Here is a 23994-nt window from a genome sequence, read left to right as displayed (position 1 = left end):
GGGAATAGCTTATTCGGTATCGAAGAAGCGTGTATGACGTATGATTAGTAATGAGCGAAAATACTCTAAACTGGGCGATTTCACTCAAATTTTTATTGTGTTAAGCTATAACATGAGTTTTTAAGTGAATTTTTCTATTGATTAGAGATCATATTTGAGCAAAATTATGAATTTACTCTATTTTAGATGAAAATGTACTCAATTATTACACTCAAAAAAATCACTCCCTGAGAAATATGTGTTCACTCAGGCTGATTTTTTACAGTGTATGCGATATTATACACAATGTTAAAGTCGAAACGAAGAACATTTTTATGATTCCTATATTGTAATTATTAGTAAAATACGAGTATCTGCTCTAATTGAGCTACAAACAAACTATTTTTATATACTTATTCTGGTGAATTAGTGTTTCTTATATTTATATAGGTGTGTATTAAAAATGTATTAATTTATTTTAAACTTCTCTTTAATAAAACAGTATCTAAAACTACGAGTTTTAAATATTGCGTGGAAAATATTAAAATACTAAACTTTAACGACTTCACTTTTATGGCAAATAAATCTAATAAGTGCATACAACATTTTATTTTGCTCTAAATAAAAATTTTAATTAATTTCCTTGATCGTTCGATACATTAAATGAATAGATACGTCAAGTGAAGCCTGCAAATTATACCATTCCTAGACGTTTCATTAAGAACGTTCGAACGCAAGGAGCGTTAAAATTATTAACTAAAAGATAAAGGGGAAGCAGTCTGACATGTAATATAAGCAACGTCTCACTGACGACTTGATGGATCGGATGATTTGCATCTTAAAGCAAAGCAGTTCTAGAGGTAAACACGTTAAAAGGCTAATTATGAATACTAATTACATCGATTATATCTGGCGATTAATCAAAGAAGCGTTAATGTTTATACTACTGTAAACATGTCAAACAAAACAGGTGTTTTATCTGTGAGATTCTATAAATAATGTGTGAAAAGAAATTATATTTAAAATATAACTCTACTAAAGCAGTATTATAATTTATAACTTGTAGAATAAATTTTATCGTTGTTTGATAGTGTCACTGTTATCATTGGACATTTTTTTTTTTGGTTTAAGGATAATTTAATTATATGAAATTATTCTTTTAGTAATAGTATAGAGTACCATTTTGTTCTCTGAGTTGTTATTTTTAGACATTTTTAAATGTTTTTTTTTTGCTTTTGACAATGGGAGGAGATAGATGTTGTTGGGTAGAACCTCCTTTTCAGGAGGTTCCTGAATACAGTCCCAGGTCCTTGACAAAAGCCAGTATCTGGGACGGATATCTTGTAAGTTTCAAGGTATTGTTCTATTTTGGTTGCAATTATCTCACTTAAATAATCTAGAACCTTGCGGTTTTCACGAATTCGAGCAATTTTTTTTGTGAAGCAAAAAAGATGCACAAAATTGTCTTCTTAGTTTCCAACCTACAGTGCGATTTTGAAAAGATTGATTAATTGTGTGACGAATTATTAATAAGGTAGAAAGTTTAGTAAGTTATCGATAAGGTAAAAGTAATAATAAGGTTCTTATAGAGACCTTAGCAAGTTATTCATATTTTTGGTTTTGAAATATTGACCAATAATTGACAAGAAACTATTTTTTACAAGATTTACAAAAATATATACACACATGGCCAAAATTATTGCATATAACGATATTTTTATTTTATTTTGGACCTAATATGATTCTTTTTATATTTTTGGATATAATATTGGCTTACTACACGACTAACTAATATAAAATTAAAAATCTATATTATCCTAGCTGTTATTATAATTTTATTTCATAACGAGTGAAAATCAACAAAAACAAATTTCATTTTAAACAGAAAATATTGAAAACAATTTTAATTATTTCTCACAAAGTTTGTCAAGTTTCTTCTGAAACCCAAGAGACCACAAATCGAAATGTGCAAGAATTTGTAATAGTATTGGGTCTGAACGATAAACATTGTTTACCATATCCATTTTAACAAAAAAATGTTTATTACAGATTATCAAAGCTATGTATAAAAAAGATTCTTTAAATTCCTTTCCGTATATTTTTAAACGATATATGCAATAATTTTGGCCATATGTATAATAGCAGCAGTAGGCTATGCAAAACAATTGATACGATCATACGGATACATAGCCGTTTAATTGTGACTCTCTCTCTCTCTCTCTTAGCATCGTGTATTAATTTGTAATTATTTGTTGCAGTGCCACAGTTCACATTACCGTATCAGACGTCAACGAGTATGCCCCGACATTCACTGAACCCAGTTACGTCAGACAAGTCGACGAAGGCCGAATCTATCCCGAAATCGTCCGAGTTGAAGCCACCGATAGGGATTGCACCCCCAAATTCGGTGACGTATGCAAATACGAGATCTTGACATCCGATCAGCCCTTCGTCATTGATATGGACGGCGTTATCAGGTTTGTATTAAGAATTCAAAGGCTTAGTAGATATTTATCAAAAGAATGAGCAACAACTTACGTTTCAATTATTTGTTTTTTAACCTTTATAGTTTTTTGCCTTAAATTTTTCAAATTTCAATAATATCTATATGTAAATAAAACGGCTTGGTTTATAGAGATCTATATTCGAATATCATCGGTAGACGTCGATTCGTAGTTCAGAAGCATTGCTTGTTGGGTAGTAAAGACTGTTCAACCATCGTTCACCGTTGCGTCATTATTTGTCCAATATGAGTTTTAGGGTGCCACTGAGATCACTTCATAGTGTTTAGAAAATTTTAAGTACGTCCCTATATTATTGATTGACCGAGTTCCGTTTTTTTCGGCAGTATCTCTATAGGACGTTATAAACCAGATTGCTGTACCTTTTCTATATTTAAGACAATCTGAAACAGAAAAAAATATTGTTGCAGTCGTTTTGACTGTTGTTAGATAGGATATTAAAAGACAATTTTGCTGAGGAAAATATATCTGTTACAGAAATACTGAGCCGCTAGATTATGAACGCTCTCACAATCACATTCTCAGCGTCATTGCATATGATTGTGGCATGCGTCAATCTTTCCCAGCTCTGGTCACCATCAAAGTTAACAGAGTCTGCAGACTTGGTTGGAGGGGATTACCCGAAAGAGTTGATTACGCTCCCATGACTGGAAAACAAGAACTATTCCCCAATGCCAATTTACAGCTGTGTGACATTCCATGCAATGTTCGCGAATTAAGAGCTAGAGTTGATTTGGCAACCAGGTAAATATGCAGTGTTTTAAAGGAAATTTAATTATTTCCAACAAAATTTGTCTTTTCAGACATATCGGTAAAGGCTGTGATAGAGATACGTATTCTGTTCAGTCACAACGTAAACTATGTGGAGCTTCACCTTCAGCTATTGACCTACTCCCATCTCCAGGCGCTGGAGCCGAATGGACTAAACCTCTAATATCCGATGAAGGTAAATAATATTTATTAATTAGTAAACTGGCATTTTACTAATTTTACAGGAGAGCACTGGACGGCTGGTTATTATCAGGTTCTTTCCATGTATTCCATATTTCTACTAGGCATACATCATAGGATTTAACAACTTACTGTCCTGCAGAGTCTGTACATTTTGTAGCGATCAGTTAGACCTACTATAATATTGTAAAATCCTAAAATTAAGAAATTGGCGCTTATCAGTTTTTTCCCTGGGTCCTTCATTTCTAAGATTCCAAGATTTTCTAAAAAACTATTTTTATAATAATCAATATCACAATAATATAGCTCATTCGCAAGGCATGGCAAACTTGCATAATATAATTCGAAGTACAAATACATTTCTAGTTGAAAAAATAACGACACTAGTTTCACCTTGTGGTCATGCGTCAAAGCTTAGATGTGACACTATTTCAGTTGATTTCAGTATATTTATTAACTCTGTTAAAGTTGTTTAAAATAACTATCTCAATATTGTGAGATTTTGTGATGTGCCACTGTTCTTGAGAATTATTTTTTTATTTACACTTATTTCAACAATATCTATTGGATATATTCAATATTTTCAAAGAAAATTTAAAGATTTCTACATGTCCAGATTAACTGGAATTGTATTAATCCTTTTAAAAATGTTTAGGTCACGAGTCAGATCAGATGTTCGAATTCGATGGAAGCAGTACTGCTGTTTCTATCCCGAACTCTGTATTGGACCACAATTTACCAGCTACATTCACTATTGCTACTTGGATGAGACACGGAGAACACAACAGTCAAGATAAGCATATCAAGGAGCATATTCTATGTTCTGCCGACGACCACAGTAAGTGCATAATAATTTCTTACTACTTCGTTTTGTATAATGTATATTTTATTTAATTATGGCTAGAAATATTATTAAATTTTACTTTCATTTAAACTCGACTCGAATGGGTGAATTGTTTACAAAGTAATTTGTATTTTTTTGTAATTCAATTATATCATCCAAGAACATGAACACTAAACACTTACATCAGTAAAAAAACAAATTCATGGGAAAGGTTTAAAAAACGTAGTCAGTTTTTTTTTCGACTTATTGAATGTAATCTAAAATTATTAGACTAATAAGCAAAATTCATTTCTAAGGTTTTTAACCTTCCAGAACAAATTGAGGTCGGCTTTCCTTCTTTTTTCCTGCTTAATCAATCCCATTAGCTAAATACGAAGGAGTTTGGAAGAAGAAATATAGCTACAACAATTTTCTTTTCTTTTTTCTTATATCAAGTAACAAGAAATATTTTGAGTTATTAAGGCCGCTTTATTTTAAAGATGATTTCCTTCAATGTAGAAGAGAAGTAATAGAGAGACAAGAGAGAAGCCATGCTTTATTCCACTTATCTTTCATTACTACATACTACACTTTCTTATTATTTCTTTTTGGGGTGGCAGGAAAATATATTTAGGAAAAATAAAATGGCTTCTGATTACTAAAAGGAAAATAATGGAATTATTGTGTACTAAAAGTTATTTAGATGTTCTGGTGAAAATAAAATATATATTTTCCAAAATTCCAAGATAATATTCTACCTTCCTAAAAAAGTCTAAAGTTGTCTGTGTATATTGAATTAATTAATATTCGGATCGAATTTTCGGGATTTTTGATGAATTTTAATGCTTATTTTTGTTTAAAATTATTTTTCCAGACATGTTTTTATCTGGATCTTCATATTACAAGCAGCTCTAATTGTGAATTAAAATTAAAAAGAAAAACGTAAAAAAGTTAGAAAAACGAAGTTGAGCAAGGGATAAATTTTGTATAATCTTCTCCATATTTTTTCTTTAATTAATTATTATTTTATTTAGGTCCACCTTTACATGAAATTTTTGGTAAGATTTTTATCGAAAAGTGTTTGTATTTGATTTTTTTTTCTTTTAACTAACCGGGCGAGATTAATTTAACTTAACAGTACTAATATATTTTTTGCATTATTCAAGTGTCAGTGTCATTGTTTTGCCGACTTACATACTTACATAATAGTTTCCAGTTTGGGCATGACTGTGTGCCGGCAACTTCTCCAAAACTTATTAAAATAATTTGCATATTAAACTTGGAGTATGTTCTGGAATCTTCTCTGCTAAACGCTTACATTGTGATATGTGCGAAATTAAATGAGATATTGCGAAAATTTATGCGTTTCTCTAAGTTGGTAAGCTTAGTGGGATGGAGAAACTATCCCTGTCTCAATATTACGTTTCTTAGTAAACTAATAGTAATTATATAGGGTGTTTAAAAAAAAGTGCCATCTGTCGCGGGGCAATTCCTCACAAAAAAATAAAATTTATTTTTTATATCATTTTTTCATTTTATTCTGCTTTGTTTCGTGGCTACTTTTCGATCTACTATAATTTTCTTCCAAATTTTCTAAAAAAGTTCTAAACGATTCGAATTAAATTTTGAGCGTAAAGTTACTATAAGTGCAACATATCTGAATGCTAAATAAGTGTCGACAGATTCACCAGGGACGTGCATACGGGTTATCACTCGAATATTTTTCTAATAAAAAAACGCGCGCCACTGACTTTTTTCTTGTTGCAACCGCCGTTTAATGCCGATTAAAAGTTGTCTCTTGATATTCTGTCCATTTCGGGCTCCTTGATGAGATAAACGCAATTTTATTAATTTGCCTATATGTATGTATAGCTTCGGGCCAGCCGGCAACGATGCGCATAACGTTTTCTGTTCTATTGGCCAGCTATACCCCCTAACTAGTATTGAGAGCTATTATTTTAACAATTGAGCTATTATATGAGTTGCTATACCCCCTAACTAGGCGGTGTTATTATATTGAATTTTATATATTTAACTTGATTTGTGCATATTACGAGCCCTAACAACTAAATATTTGGACAAACAAAAATTTATTAAAAATCTTTATTTTCATAAACTGAATTTTTTACATTTAAGAAATACATTAAAGATATATTAAAATCTAACATTTCTAATGAGTATTTAAATAGTTTAGTTTCTATAAACATTAAAATAAACTGTAGACCAATAAATAAACAAAAATATTGCACAATATCGTGACAACTAAATGTTCGGACACTTTAAAAAATAACTGTTCTAATATGACATTACATCGGAATGAACTTTTACAACCACTGCATGTCTGTTTGGCATTGTTTTTATTAAAAATTTTGCCATAATTCACTTAATATCATCGTCAAATGGGCAACGGTATCTTGGGGATCGCGGCACAATTTTTGTTTTGTTTTATGCCACATGTCTCGATAACATTAAGGTCCGGACTGTGCGAAGGCCATGAGGGGACCTTGATGTTAATGTCCCTAAACCATTTTTTAGCAGTTTTAGCCATATGGCATGCCACGCCATCCTGTTGAAATATAAAATGCATATCCTGGTAAAGGTCTCTCGCACTTGGCACAAAACTGTTTTTCAAAATTTCTTGATATTTTGACACATTAGTTGTGCCTTTCTACCACCTCATACCTTCCTAGACCCATTGCGGGCATAAACTCTAAAAGCATAATGTCTTTAGGAAATTCCACTGTCCATCTTTTATAAAGATCATGCATGCGTGCAGATGTAATCCTTGAACTTGCAGTTTGCGATTAGAATTAACAGCGTCGGATTGGAACTTCTGGTGTTTGGTTTGGAAACTACAAAAATGACATTAAGGTAAAAAAAATAATTATTTCCCAATCCGACGCTAATAATTCCAATCGCAAATGGCAAGTGCACGTTAACCCTTAACTGGTCCGGCGTCGTCTGACAGACTACGCCAAATAATTAACTCATTCTCATTAGTTACTGGGACCGCCCACACAATTGGCGTTCCAGCTAATCCTCCCCCTCTCGGTCAACTACTGATAGCCATATTTATGCCCAAACTGGATTAGTTTTTTAGAAGTTATGGCAGAAGTTACTTTAAGTCGTAGTCTCTCAGACGACGCCGGACCGTTTGCGTAAGATTTTGGTGTTTGACAAACTTTTGTAAAATATGGCCGGGCCTTCGAAACGAGTGCGTTTAGGAGACTCTAGTAATGAAGAAACTCTATTAAAATGATATGATGAGGACTGTGACAGTGACAATATGACAATCTGCCAGACAAATGCGTTTGACAATGCCCAATATTCCAAGAGAAATATACTTTACAATTGGTAGAATACTTGCAATTCATGTACAACCAGAACACGCCCACGGAGATTTTCTTATCCCAGAGTTCTTATCCTAGTTAAAGACAATGTTATGTCCTAGTTTAATTGTTTTTAATGCCTAGAATGTACGAATCCATTTTGTAAAACATGTTCAGGAAAACAATGAACTTTGCCTCATGCTGTAACTAAAAACCTTTTCTTTAACTTCAGTTTTATAGTTTATTTTTTTATATATAGTACTAAAAACATATTTCTGTATTGTAATCACTGTTAGTAATTTGGTTTAATTTTTTAGAGCTTAGTAAAAATCCAATTGTTTTTTTTTCAAATTTATATGTATGTTATTTTATTTTGTACTATATTTTCTTAAAGCTTATATTAATTGAACCCATTTTTGTCTATATTAGTTCAATAATACATAATATATAATAAAATAAAAATTTGTTATTTTTTAGTTTTTGTGTGTTTTTTTTTCACTTTTTAGAAGGCGTAGTCCCACAGACTACGCCGGACCGTTTATGATACATATCTATTACCCGACCAGTTAAGGGTTAATATCGATATAATAAATATAATCGAACACCACTAGAGTGTCTATTTGATAAAGATTGCCTCAAAAGGACAATAAAATTTCCTAAAGGCATTATGATTTGAAGGTGTATGTCCAAAATAGGCCCAGAAAAGTATGAGGTGGTAGAAGGCATAATTGATGCGTCAAAAAATCAAAAAATTTTGTAAAATATTCTTGTGTCAAGTGGGAAGGATAAAGGGGTCCTTGTAACCAATTGTTCTGGTAAAGACCAGGACAATAATTTTATATTTCAACATGATGGGCGGGCATGCCATACAGCTAAAACTACTAAAAATGGTTTAGGGACATGAACGTCAAGGTTCCCTCATGGCCTTCGCACAGTCCGGACCTTAATGTTATCGAGACATGTTGAGAGATTTGATTGAGACATTTGACGATTATATTAAGTGAATTATGGCAAAATTTTTATTCTGGCGTATGTCAACCATTAATAAAAACAATGCCAAACAGGCTTGCCGTGGTTGCAAAAGTTCATGCCGATGTAACGCCATATTGGAACAGTTATTTTTTAATGTGTCCGAACATTTAGTTGTCATGATTTTGTGCAATCTTTTTGTTTATTTATTGGCCTACAGTTTATTTTAATGTTTATAGAAACTAAACTATTTAAATACTCATTAGAAATGTTAGATTTTAATATATTTTAAAAGTATTTCTTAAATATAAATAATTCAGTTAATGAAAATAAAAATTTTTAATAAATTTTTGTTTGTCCGAACATTTAGTTGATAGGGCTCGTATAATAAAATTAAGTTCACGCTTTCTAACAAATATTATTATATTTAGGAAATTATTAAACAAAATGGAGACACATTTAAAGTAAAATAAAATAATAAAGTTTCCTGGAAAATATTATAGAAATTCTTAATATAATTTCATAAGTATTATTTTTTCATCTATATTTTATGAATGTTTTTGGAAGTTATGATAGTTTAATGGATAGAGTCGGATTGTAAATCTAATAATATCAACTTTTGGTAGAGCAAAAAAATTTACATTGGGAATGTGTGGATATTATCAAATACTCATCACAGCTCACCAAGGCGCAACTAATCTTTCTCTAATTTAATCATCTTTATATCTCTTTTGGTTTACAAGATCTCTGTAGTGTGATTTTTCATATGACATGTCATGTAGAATGCATATGTGAGGGGGTTAATCACCATGACCTTACAGATCTATTGTGTCTCCCCATTCATGAATTATAAGGAGTTATAACTCATCATACAGTCTCGGGGCTTTGACAAAAGCCAGTATCTGAGACGGTTTTAAAGATGTTAATTCTCCATCTGATAGTGGTACCAAATCAAACCAAACCAAATCATGAGGTGTTCTGGTGTTTCCCTATTTTTAACTATTTTTTTCTTAGCTTCGATCTACTGAGATTTTTATCCATCTATCATTGTATCACTATCGCCATTTTTTTAGAGACTTTAGAGAGGACTTTATTATCTTTGCTTTACTTCGTTACTGAATCGCTTTTAATTCTATTTCTTGTTTCTGATAGTTCCTATCTATATAAAATAAGTTGTACGCATCTTTTGATAGGGTAGATTTCTCCTTGAAGAATGCTGGGGTAGATGCTCATTGGTTCGGAGTATTTAGTTTTTGACCCAAATACTCCTATCCCTGTCCCTACTTTGGTTTTGAAAACTTCAGTATACCATGTTATGGTATGGTCTTTTCCCAGCTAAGACATGATACATAATTTTCTTTTCAATTGTCCTAACTACAGTAATCTATATAAATCTATACTCCACGCTATGGCCTTGGTCTTTAAAGAGGCATGGGATGGTCTCGGGCTGCTAAGGTCCTTTTTATCCCTGCTCATTTTAGCTTAGTGATTATATTAAACCTCCGTAAGTAATTTTATTGCTGGCCGCCTAGACCCGCTCTTTACCCTTGCTTAATATCCCAGCGGGTTTACGCTTTTAAATAAGAAATTAAACGAGCTCATATACACACACTCACACACATTCGAGGCGAGAAAGAGGCGTGGGAAGCTGGAAGGCTCTCTCCGTCGTTTTGGTGCCAAATACATAACTGCGAGGTATGACCGAACGCTTTAAAAGCACATAGAAGCGGCTGTAAAGACTCCATTATGGTGTATTAATGGGCAGGAGGAGTGGTTGAATTTGCTGCCCGGGTAATTTTTCAAATAAATGTTGTGAAGCGCGAAGAAGTAATTTAGTGGGTATATTTTTCATTGCTCGCAGTAATTTCAAACGTTTTTCTTTGAAATCTCAAACATTAGTAACTGTTATTTCCATAAGAATAGCTGCCAAAGTACTCATTGTACGTAAAATTTCAGAAAACACTTTAAATTGGAATATTATAACACTTTTTATCGCTTTGGTCGCGTGTCTTCTCTGATATTGTTCAGGTATGAATGAAAAAATTGTAGTTCCAAAAATGTGTTGTATAAATGCATACATTTAAGTAAATGACGATATTGTCAACAATAGGAGGGTTTACCAATAGGAGAATCACTGTCAATCTGATATTTACATGGAGTGGTAATTCCAGGCATTCAAAACTCTTAGATAATAAACCTTGTGACGTTGATGACACCTTTAGAGTTGGAAACAAAGATGAATACAAGTTGCATGAGTTCTTAGAGCACCTGAATAGCGTGTTTTTTCAGAAAATACAGGATGGTCCGAACTGTATTCCGAAAAGTTCGGCGGCATATTCGGCAGATTAAAATAAGTAAAAAAGTTCGTATAAATGTATGTCTTAAAATGCTTAGTATCAGAGATACAAGGTGTAGAAGTTTAATTATTATTTGCGATTTTTTCAAAATAATTTCTGAAGTAACGACAATATTTTGATGAAAAATGGTGCCTGGGAGTTTTTTGACACGAGAAATTTTATTTTGATGTCAATATGACTCCTATTTGTAGGGGGAGCCACTTACATGTGTTTTAACTGTTTTAAAAAGTAATAACTTTTCGCCCGTGCCTGTATAAATCTACTGAGTGAGAAAATATACATTTCCGTGATGTTTTTCGTAAAAAATGTCTCTTGGTAAACATCGCTACGAGCAACCATTCTCAAGATATTTAAAACGAAAATAGTGAATACATGTCATTATTGGCAAAAAAATAAATATGTTGAATATAATATTGAAATAATTATTTGACTGAAATGATAAATTTGGGAACTTTTTATTTTTTTTTAATGAATCATAAATGTTTCTTCAAAAAATGATGATAAAACAGTTTCTGTTGAGTTTTGGTACAAAAACATTTCAAATTTATGATTTTAGTCTAATAACTATTTAGCCAACATGTTTAATTTATGTCAATGCTGACAGGTGTAGATAATTTCGATTCCAAATAATATAACGATAAATAATCATTATTCGTAGCGATTTCAAGAGATCTTTTTTACGTAAAATAACGTGATAAATGTATATTCTTTTACTCAGTAGTTTTATGCAGGTACGGACGAAACGTTATTACTCCTCAAACCAGTTAAAAAATATGTAGGTGGCGCCTTCTACAGGTAGGAGTCATATTGACATCAAAATCGAATTTCTCATGTCAAACAACTCCCAGACACCAATTTTTATCCAAATATTGACGTTACTTCATAAATTATTTGGACAAAATCGAAATAACTTCTACACCTTGTATCTCTGAAATTAAGTATTTTAGAACATACATTTATACGAACGTATTTACTTATTTTTATCTGAAGAATATGCTGCCAAAGTTTCCGGAATACAGTTCGGATCACCTTGTATAACTGTCAACATAACAATAGTCGCCAAATCTATCTCGTCATATTAAAAAATAACATCAAAAGGAATTTTATAACCGAAAAAATTGCCAATTGTTAGGTGCAAGTTCATTTGGCTTTTAAAAATTAACCAAGGCATGTGCTGATATGAATAAAAAAATGCTCAGGTGCTTTGGAAATGTTTTCATAATATACAAAATTTTTCATAGAAAAAAAGTTACAGTGATTTGTTAAAAATGCACATTTTTGAAAAGCACCCCGTAACTCGAAAACGGTAACAGATATCGACGTGCGGTTTTCACCATCATGTTTTTGATAAAAATTGAGCTCCAGACACTGATATTAGGTTTTGTCTATCTCCTATAGAAAAGGGTGTTTCCATTTAAAAGCGTCAAATTTGATCCACCCGATACAATAAGCCAATACAAGCCAATACCAATAAGTGAGTTTAAGAATTAAAGTTGATATATTTATATAGAGTGTGCCAAAAAATTCATGAAAATTGGGTTAAAAACTAAAAATATAAAAATTTAAGTTTAACGAAAAAGTTTTCTTTTTTCTTTCTGTTTTTTTTAGAACATTAAGATTTAATGTGCATTCGATCTCGTGGGCTCACTTTTTCTTCCTTAAGAAGACTTATATAATAATATTTTGATAAACCAGGCATAGAGCGTATACATTTTAGTCCTGCTAATCGAGTCTAATTTCCATATAGCTACATCGTTTAATAATTTATCCCGCTGTTAAATCCGGGCATCAGTTTCTGCCTTCTGGCTGTGTCCGGTCCACATTTCATTAAATACGCTTCAACGCCACTGATATATTTATCGGCGGGCGCAACAGTACACTTTTTTAATTACAAACGTTTTTGCACAGACCATCTGTCACGCCGCCCCGTAATAATGGCGCTAATGTTTTGAGTTAAATGCAATAAAATTATTTTAATTTCGGGCGATGTTTTCGAATGCCCGACGCCGACAAGCGAAATTCGGTTTCGGTCACATAGAATGGAATTCAATCCAATAACAAACAGGCTGAAATGGACGTTGGAAAAGCGGATATATATTGTTTGTTTATTTGTTTCGTTAGTTAAATAATTGAAATATACATTATTAATAATTTGACTAGATAAGTTAATAGTATACGGGGTATTGAAGTGTTTCATTACTGTCGAGGTTAACTAAGGCTGTATTCCGTTGCAAAACCAGGCGAACCAGACCAGTAAACTACGGTAAAGAGCGGTTAGGTTAGGTGAAAAAGCGCCTGAAAACTACTCGTTGCCTCGTTCAATTTTCTTTTGTTATGAGCTATTTCCAAGACGTGGCGGTATCTGCACCCGAGGCAAAGGACTTTTTTTTCATAAATCTCATTGAAATAAGTAAACCAAGACGTTTCTAGAATAGCTGTTGTTACGATGATATTTCGTTAATTACATCTGGTTTTATGTTGATATATATTCCACAAAATTAATATTTGAACACGCGTTTATAATATGTAGAGTAGATATTTAAGAACAAATCTTTTCACTCAATCTGCAGGAATATAATTACAATTATTATAATGGGAATTAGTATATAAAATTGTTTATGTTATGTTTGTTTACGCGGCCTTAATTGATTAATATAACAGTAGTATTGCTTGATGAGTCCAGTATTACTCATCAACAACATCAATATATCGAGCTGATTGTAAAAATTATTGATTGACCCGATGTTAATAAAATATTTCGTAAAACATTTCGGGAGTAGTGTAGAGGCTGTTTAATAATAAGATTTTCAGGATTATTGTTATTAAATGCATGTTGGTAAGAACTCGACAAATAGGAAGCTCATAATTCATATTATAGAATAAAAATATGATATAAAGTTCTTAAGTCTTACGATAAGTATGAAATTATGCAGTCTAATTTGTAATAGTCAATTTAATGCCGAATTTCAAATAAAATAATATTCTAGTACACACCCCTACAGTACGTCTGCTGGATCTGTGTCTATGAAAGGAATGCGGACAAAAAACATTTAAATAAACAGCAATATATTTTAGACGTTGATTTGACGAGTACGTCACCGCAAATCGCTCCGCCCACTCATTTTATTGGCTATTTGCAAATTTGTCGAATTTTTATTGACGGAACGCGTCGACTCATTTTTTTACGAAAAACATCGAGAGAATATCGTTTCCCCCCTCACGGATACGCCGTAGCTACGGAACGGACAGACGTACTGTACACTTTTCAGTAAGTTATCTGAAATAAAGTTATGACTATTTTTAACAAGTTTGAAGTTTGTCCAGCTTGTCCAAGTTGAAGTTGTCCAGCAAATTGCATTGGGTCGAACCACTGTGCGGCGAATCAACAACAATATGCTATTTTTACTGCTTTCTATGTATATCTTTAAAGATTATAACAGTTGTATAAACGTATGTTCTTTGAAAGATTTGCATAAGGCAAATAACCTCGACCTGTATGTGTATTTTCCCTTCATATCTGCGCTCGATAGCGGCGTGTTCAAAGGTTATTTGGCCCCTTGCCAGTGGAAATAATGAACTTTTAATCCCGAAAGAAATATGGTTGATCCAGAATTGATTGCCACGGCGGGGATCGACTTTTTTCCACCGAGACTTTTAGCGCTTTCTGAAAGAACCGTTGCTAGTTGCCACACAGAATTTTTCCCGATAATTATGATGAATAGCTATCTGATAGCGGACATATGGACGTTGCTATCCAGAATCATTTGTCGGGTATCTGTTATCGATAGATTTTTCATTTTTCTTCTATAGAGTCGTTGTATGTAAAGGAGGGAATTGAACATAAGAAAGTTTTATTATAAAAGTGGGTTTTATTTTCAACAGAAAAGTAATTTTTTAGTGATAAAATGAAAAAAATAGACTAGATCGGACTGGTTTTCTTGAATCCTATTTATGGTTGGCATAGCGTAGTTGCAATAAATGCTGTAATTATCATTCTCGACTTTACTGGGAGCATGTAAAATGTAGAATGATGATGTAGAATAGAATAATAGATGTTGCTCAGCTTCAATCTACTGAGGTGTTTGGTTTGATTGAGGAGACAGTGTCCTGTTAAGTAAAATAAAAAGAATATCAAGAAAAATCTTTGATTTTTCTCGGTTGTAAGTTTTGAGAAATTTCTTCGAATGTCTTAGACCGTTGGATGATTCCCATTCCAGATTACGGATGGAGTTAAGTTGGTTTCCACTTGGAAAGCAGAACGGTTCTGGTCCAGTTAATGGAGTGTTCGCTCCTTTTCTAGCTACATTGTTTTCTTTTTCATCGCCTTCTATCCTTTTGTGGGCTGGCATCCAGAGTAGGAGGACTTCTTCTCTAAGCATTCTTTGACCAATTCGAATTAATTGTTACTGAGTTGATTGCTTTTAATGCTGCTTGACTATTGTATAAGATGGCTATTTCTTATTTCCGATAGTTCCTATCTAAAGGCGCATACGACTCGTGTACTTGACAAACATTTGTTATTGGAATATACTCGCCATGTCGTGAGAACGGTTTCCTTTATCACTCGTCGCGACCCCACTCTGTCGGTAAACATAGCCCGAGTCAAACGATTAATCGTACACTTGCCAAGTGTACTTGGCCAGCCTTGACTATACTTGCCGAGGCGCAAAAAAACTACTGCGCAAATAATTGTACTGTTATAGCGTATGTCCGGTTTATTTCTGGATCGTAGTGTTTTTCGAGTTAATTGCGGATAAATTAAAACGTTAAAACAATAATAGATTATATAATATCAAATTTACATTAATAATTTCAATATTGGCGATATACCTAAATCGTTCCCACAGCAATAAATGGAGCGGACAAATGAAGACTACACGGGGAAAAAATAGATATGTCACATTTTCATAGAAATTAAGATAACGATACAACTTTATAGACAAATCTTAACGTCATTCGAGAAGAAAGAAAGAAATAATACGCTTAGTCCCAAAGATATTACAGGTTGGTTATTTTGCCGTACAAGGGAAAACCAGAGATGTCTTTACGCATGGGCGACAAGCATGCATCTTGCAATTAGTACTATGTTATAAATTTATGTATTGTAATGAAAACCTACTTAAATATTAATTTTCTTCCTACAACAAAAAAAATAATAGTTTAGTTTAGATTTAGGTTTTTTACCACCTTTAATTGGACTTCCCTGGTTTTTCCCCTGTTTTGTTTTGCATTTTGACATTTTTATTTCGGTATAAGAGTATGGCGATAATTCACAATATTAATAATTCAGAATTGGTAATGATATATATTTTTCTAATTATATTCAACCGAAAATAACATATTTCTTTAAAAACAGTAAGTTGCATTTTTCTCGGTTCCAATTAAAAGGGACAGAACTGGTTTTTCCCATGTAGTCTTCAAATGATGTTGTTTTGCAATTTTTGGATTTATACGAAAATGAGGCCTTCATATGGATGGCTAAACATAAAGAACATAGAAATCGTATTGCAGTGTACAGTAAAAGAACTTCAAAAGAAAAAAGAATCACTAGCAACGACAATTTCGGGACGACCGGTATCCATCGATGCCACTATACTAGGTTTATTCCAACCCGCCGCAGAACCGTCACCGAACGATCACGCTCGTGCGCAGTAATTCAAATGTGTTCCAACCGAGATTTGACGGTTATCGGACGATCCTATTTGCGTACCAACCTACCTTGGGATCGTTTAGTTACGATTTCAGAACGGTAATTTAGACCATAAATAGAGAACTGTTTGGGTTGACTTGCACATTAAAGCATATTGGCAGGGATTATCGATTTTTAACAGCTGATTCTAGTCCGGCGTCCGGCTGATGCTTCTGTCTTGGTTATTTTTTATGAATTCAAATACGTGTGCGTTATACTTTTGCTTGTGAGTTTGTGTGGAATAAATCGTTCGGAAATTTTAATTAATTTTTTATTTATAAAATAATGTTCAAAGATTATACCACTGCAATGAAATAACAGGAAACTATGCATAACAGGATCATAAAAGAGAGGATAGGTAAGTGAGTTAGCGAGTATACACTTGAAACAACACTTACCAACAATTACTGGATTATGATTCTCCATTTCAAGAATAATAATTATTATTATTGCAAATTGCAAACAAAAAAAATAGGGTTATGTTATGAAATTCTAAACAAAAACAAAAAACCGATCGATACACGCACGCTTTGACACTTTTTCCAGTCCCGTAAACAATCCACAAAGCGTTCCAACGTTGATACTTTTTGCACCTTCATGAAACTATTCGAAGTCCGCGCATGCTAACAAAGTGCATGAAAACCGATTCGAGTACGATTTCGAAACGATCCCGAAATGCTGGTTGACACAAACCTACTGTTTACTTGCCAAGGATTTATACAATATTTGTGATGGCGTACTTGTTGAAATGGACACGTCGTGTGAGCGCCACACTTGCCGATATTGTTTATAAAGTGGGGACTGGTGGGGATACTTGCCAAGTACGCAAATATTGGCGTACTTGCCAAGTAGACGAGTTGTGAGAGTGCGCCTTAAGATAAGATGTACGCATCTTTGGATAGCGTAGATTTCTGCCTGAAGGATACTGGAGTAGGTGCCCATTAGTTCAGAGTACTTAATTTTCGGCTCAAGTTTCGTTTAGCCGAAATCAGTTACATAGAATATCGGTTTATAGGATGATTCTATACAAGAAAACTAGCACTACATAATTTGATTTTTGCCGCGGAAATTCTTTGTTTTTGAGTAAACTCGAATTTTTAATTTTTCCATTATTAACTAAAATTTAAAACTTTACGGTGTTTTTAAAAGTTTTTTTCATTATAGAATGACGTAAAAACATTTAATTCAACGATGTGAACTAATTTTTATTCAAAAATATATTTTTATCACAATAATTTTCATTGATTTTTCCGGATTTAGAAGTGCCGAAATGTGATAGAAAGATAAAAGCTTCATATTTTTGTTTGATTAATAATTTGCTATAACTTTTCTATATAACTATTTCTAAAATGTATCATAAATTTTGGATGTAATGGAAAATCTTCAATATTTCAGTTTTATTCCTCTCTTTTGCATACTTTTCGGTTTGGTTTTGGTTTGGTTGTTTATTGGATTTGGTTGTAGTGGGTTTAGTTGGCTTGGTTTGATTTGGTTTTGTGATTTGGTTTGGTTTAGTTGTCGTTTGGTTTAGTTTGGTTGTTTTTATTAGTTTGGGTTGTAGTAGGTTTTAGTTGGCCCAGTTTGGTTGGTTTTATTGGATTTGGTTTTGGTTTAGTTGTCGTTTTTTTAGCTTCTTGACAATTTTTAAATTTTTGCATTTGTGTTCCTGTGATAAGTTGATAGAATAGATATTATTCATTGATCTGTGTCAAAGTCGGAAGAAGATCACTGCATAGTGAGTGAAAAAAAGGCATTTCCGCGGATTTTTCATTTTGTATCGGTGCTTAAAATAAGTCTACATTATAAAATAATATTAATTTTTATATATCTCATTTTTAAGATTTACTTCTAAACCTATTCAAAAATGCAGCATCGCATTTCCGCAGAAGTTCATTTTTTTCGTATTCGTATTTACAAGACGTCTAAAATATGGAATAACATTAATTTTTCATGTATGTCATTTCGTTACTTTTAAACCGCATTCAAAAAATGGTGACGTATTTCCGCTGCAAATTTTTTCCAGTAATATACTCCCTGAGGTACCTAAATGACAAAAAAATGTTTTTTTCTTTTTTAACAGATTTCGGCTAAACGAAACTTGACCCTAATTTTCGGCCCAGATAAGCCTATCCCTGTCCGGTCCCTGCTTTTTTTTTGAGAGGTTTGGGAAGCATCAGTATACCATGTTATGCCCTTTTACCTGCTGAGCACACGTTGATTATACTCCAGATGCTGCTAGAATGCTTAATCAGAAATCTTAATAGCAAATGACATAAAGCATATCTAAGATAGTTAATATCTTTCAATTTAATATATAGGTATATCAACACCTTCCGATGGTATCATTTCATCTCTACTCACGTATGGATATCTATTAAGTATTCCGTAAAAATCACACTCAATGTTCCGGATCGTAAGAATACGTATAGCTGTATTAAAATTCCGACTGTTACCCGAAATAAAAAGCAATTCGTAGCTCTTTTCTCAATAAGAGAAAAAACTAAAAGTGTATTCTTGCGCTCCCAATACGGATTTACATAAAAGCAAAATACTTAAGACTTCGTGCATGTGCATTTTTGCTGACGCCTACGCTCGGAAGTGGCATTTATCGGGGGTTTATTTGGTCGATTGCCAATAGATATTTAAACCTTCAATCTAGAAAAAGAGCACAGATTGATATTTGATGAGCGTCTGCAGTTGTCGTTTTTTATTTATCCTTACGCGCATTATGTCGCAAACATAAAATCAATCTGGATAGTAAGTGACTCTAGAGAAAGAATTAAAATATATTCTAATTTTTTGCTTATCTATGGAAAAGACAATAGGTGTTTGAACTTCTACCGGGTGTTTCCCAAAAGTGTAACCTCTATAATTTTTTTATTTTTCACTTAAAAAAACCGAGATTTGATATGTTAGTAAGTGACATAAATTAGGATTCAACTGTTTTCGTTCACGTTCTGTTTCACCGGAAATGACTACATGTAACGACAATTTGACTCGAAATACTTACTAAGTGTGTGATACTAAATTATTTAAAAAAAAATGCTTTTATGCTAATGTTCCTTGATTAAAAATTAGTGTTTTTAACACACCCATGGCATTTTAGAGTGAAATTTAAAATACAACAATTTCAAAAGTTGGCATATGATATGTCATTCTTGTCAATTCCAAACGAATAAAGTAACAAAATATCGAGGGTCCCATTTAAAAATCAAAAGTTGTAGTAATTTCCGGTAAAACAGGAAGTGACCGAACATAATTGAATACGTCAATCAATCCTGATTTATATCTTATTACTAACATTCCAAATCTTGTTTATTTATCTGAAAAAATAAAAAAAGTTATACGGGTCAGCCACGCTAACAATAAGAGGTATATTTTGAAAAATAAGGGCATATACTGAGTAAATTTTATGTATAAAACACAGAATTCTTTTGAATCTATAATTTAGTCGGGAGTTTAAAATATCCATTAACATCCAAAATAAAAGTATAACTTTCTCTACATACCTTTTTCCTGCTCCATAATTTCGAAGTAAAATCTAGCGGATTTGGCACTTTTCCAACTCAAGTAAGGTACTTTTAATCTAAAAATATTTGACGCTATAAATTTATTACACAGCAGTAATCGTTTTTGCTGCAATGATATAAAAAGTATCTTGATTTTACAGACATTTCTCATTAATAGATACTGTTCACCTAGATAGAAACATTATTTAGATATTAAGACTGGACGACCAAAAAAAGAGTAAAATTGTTTTTGTCGAACCGTTGATTGCAGAAATAAGAAGATGCGCAACCTTACAGAAGATTTCTTGGCACAAAATATGTCCGCGATATAGCTGGCGTTACCGTTATATGTCCGAGATTTAGTTTAGCTCTGCGCCGCTGCGCGCTGATAGTAGTTTACAGCGCAGCGGATAAAGAATACTGTACCGTAGTTCTGCTTTCAGTCGACAGAGTGGGTGGTTGTCGGAGACAGTGTTGCCAGTACTACGGATTAATCCGTAGATTTACGGATTTTGGGTAGAGTAAGTTACTAATACGGATTTTCTATTTCTGGCTTGGAAATAAAGATCGCTGTTATTTCATATGTAAAATATTATTGGCAATATCAATAGTCGTCATTTCCAAGCCAACTAAACAATTTTTTTCGATCATATGAAATATTCAGTACCTATAAAAGAATTTTTATTTTTGTTGTTTATTTTATGCTTAAGACGAATAAATTTTCAATACATATTTTCGTCAAACGTATTACATATATTACACATTTTAATGTGGCAACACTGTCGCTTTCAGTTCCACACCGCCTTCGATAAGCCTTCGCTAGCTGAATTAGAGAAAATGAGTGTTTTAGGCGTTGGCCGCAGAACGAACAGAGGCTCCACCGTACAGCACTTGAGACGTAAGGGGAAATCAAATCAGCCTTGTCACAAATTCGCCCATTAGGCTGCGTATCTTCCCAATTCTTTCAATCAACGGTTAAATTTATTGAGTCATTAATGGGGGTCTTTAAAGAAAATTTAAGTTTGTGACTGTTGACTAATAATAATTAATAATTTGTTCTAAACATTTAGTACACATTTTAAACAAAAAAATACCAGGCTTGTTACTACAGTTGTTTTTGAGTTGATGTTTTGTATTTTGCATAATAAAGGAACTTAAACTTAACAACTTGTTGATTCCTGTTTTTATTGTTTTGCAGAAATGAACAGACATCACTATGCTTTCTTTGTCCGAAATTGCCGTTTGATTTTACTGCTCAGACGTGATTTCTCAGAAGGGGACTTGAATATCTTCAGGCCAGCCGAATGGAGATGGAAAATCCCACAAGTAAGTATTTATAAAATCGCTAACCGTAGCTCAGCGGCAAGTGTGTTTGCTGCTGACCCGAGAACTCCGGGTTCGAAACGGTCGTTTAATTTATTTAAATAATATTTATTTATCTAAATAATAAATTGTAGACTCCTTATATTTTTCTGGAAAACTGATGGCACATATCACAAGTACAGGCTGTCCCATTTTAGCGTTTTTGGGGATTTCTCGTTTATGAGTAGCGATATAAAGATGCGGTTTTCACATCACTAGGCTACTTTTTTATGGTACTAAAGATGCTTCACAAAGATTTGTCCTAGCCTTGTTAGTTCCTGAAATACAGGGCGAAACACTGATTTTATTTGCGTATATTATACAGGGTGGTCCGAATTGTATTCCGGAAACTTCAGCAGCATATTCTGCAGATAAAAATAAGTAGAAAAGTTCGTATAAATGTATGTCCAAAAATGCTTAGTTTCGGAGATACAGGGTGTAGAAGTTTCATTTTTATTTCGATTTCTTCCAAATAATTTCTGAAGTAACGTCGATATTTGGATGAAAATTGGTGACTGGGAGTTTTTTGACATGAGAAATTTGATTTTGATATCGTTATTGACATAAATTAAACACCTTGACTAAATAGTTATTAGACTGAAATCATAAATTTGAAATGTTTTTGTGCCAAAAGTTTAACAGAAACTGTTTTATCATCACTGTTTCGAAGAAAGTTTTATAATTAATTTAAAAAAAATAAAAAGTTCCCAAACTTATCATTTCAGTCAAATAACTATATACCCGACATGTTTATTTTTTATCAATAATGGCACGTATTGATCATTTCCATTCTAAATATCTTGAGAACGGTTGCTCGTAGCGATTTTTACCAAGAGACATTTTTTACGTAAAAAATCACGGAAATGTATATTTTTTCACCCAGTAGTTTTATACAGGTACAGTGAAAAAGTTATTAATCTTCAAAGCAGTTAAAACACGTGTAGGTGGCGCCCCCTACAAATAGGAGTCATATTGACATCAAAATCCCAAATCTCTCATATCAAAAAACTTCCAGACACCAATTTTAATCGAAATAAAAATGAAACGTCTACACCCTGTATCTCGGAAACTAAGCATTTTAGGATATACATTTATACGAACTTTTTTACTTATTTTTATCTGCAGAATATACTGCCGAAGTTTCCGGAATACAGTTCGGACCACCCTGTATGTTAATTTAATATTTTTATTTACAAGTAATTTAATTGATAATATTTTCATTAAAATAGAGTATCACCGAAATTACAACTAATATTGAATATCTAACTGTAAACATTAATCATTGTCCTATTGACAAGTCATATAAATTTCCAGTAATCTATTAGACGTATTTGGTTTTAGGATAGCCCCTGATATTTATTGATCTGAGTTTACTAATTGGATACTGCAAACAGTCAATTCTAACTTAACCCGTAAAATGCCTATTAGATCGTCTTTAAATTCGAGAGACGATCAAACAACTTTGCATTTTGTTGAAATCTTGTTAGAAGCAAAGATGAGGAGAATAAGTACATCTGTTAGGTTATTTTGAAAGTATTTTCACTTACATACCTTACAACTAAAAAAACGGCGCCACGTTTGCTTGGAAATCTTTCTTGGACGTTTACAAAGAGACGAATTGCATTGCACAGAAGTTTCATTGTGTAGAAGTTTCATTTTTATTTCGGGTTTTTCCAAATAATTTCTGATCTATAGTGGATATTTGGATAAAAATTGGTTTCTGGATGTTTTTTGACATAGGAAATTTGATCTCGTTGTTAAATGACTCCTACTTGTAGGGGGCGCCACCTACATGTGTTTTAACTGTTTTGAAGAGTAATAACTTTTCGTCCGTACCTGTATAAAACTACTGAGTGAAAAAATATATATTTCTTTAATTTTTTACGTAAAAAGTGTCTATAAAAATCGCTACGAGCTACGAGCAACCGTTCTGAAGATATTTAAAATGGAAATAGTCAATTGAAAAAAATTAAAATATTGAGTGGGATTACATTAACATTTGACTGAAATTATAAATATGGGGCCTTTTTATTTTTTTAAATTCAGTTAGTAATTCAGGAGTTAAAACAGTTTTTGTTGATCTTTTGGCACAAAACCTTTCCAAATTTATTATTTCAGTCTACTTACTATTTAGTTGCCATGTTCAATGTGACAGGTATTGATAATTTCGATTCCAAATATCTCAAGAACCATTACTCGTAGCGATTTTTACCAAGAGACTTTTTTACGTAAAACGTGTCGTAAATGCATTATTTTACTCAGTAGTTTTATACAGGTACGGACGAAAAGTTATTACTCTTCAAGCCAGTTAAAAGTATGTAGGTGACGCCCTCTACAAGTAGGAGTCATATTGACATCAAAATCAAATTTATCATGTTAAAAAACTCCCAGACACCAATTTTCATCCAAATATCGACTTTAGATATTATTTGGAATAAATCGAAATAAAAATGAAACTTCTACACCCTGTATCTCCGAAATTAAGCATTTTAAGACGTACATTT

General features: G+C 32.6%; 1 protein-coding gene across 2 annotated transcripts in view; it reads left to right on the top strand.

The window, feature by feature from the left end:
* Window positions 1-23994, top strand: part of LOC115876050 (calsyntenin-1) — a 495751-nt gene that overhangs the window by 462491 nt on the left and 9266 nt on the right. The window contains exons 3-8 of one of the 2 annotated variants that reach the window (XM_030891724.1): window positions 2238-2456; window positions 2979-3245; window positions 3305-3447; window positions 4108-4290; window positions 5310-5333; window positions 21327-21454. In XM_030891724.1, the coding sequence (XP_030747584.1) occupies window positions 2238-2456; window positions 2979-3245; window positions 3305-3447; window positions 4108-4290; window positions 5310-5333; window positions 21327-21454 (964 nt within the window). The remainder of the gene's footprint in view (window positions 1-2237; window positions 2457-2978; window positions 3246-3304; window positions 3448-4107; window positions 4291-5309; window positions 5334-21326; window positions 21455-23994) is intronic. The other variant, XM_030891725.1, reaches the window with a different exon arrangement.

Source organism: Sitophilus oryzae, unplaced genomic scaffold (genome assembly GCF_002938485.1).
Source record: "Sitophilus oryzae breed Bouriz unplaced genomic scaffold, Soryzae_2.0 scaffold_1396_pilon_pilon, whole genome shotgun sequence".
NCBI lineage: Eukaryota > Metazoa > Arthropoda > Insecta > Coleoptera > Curculionidae > Sitophilus > Sitophilus oryzae.
The sequence above is the reverse complement of the archived record's forward strand: the minus strand, read 5'-3'. Positions and strand labels throughout refer to the sequence as shown.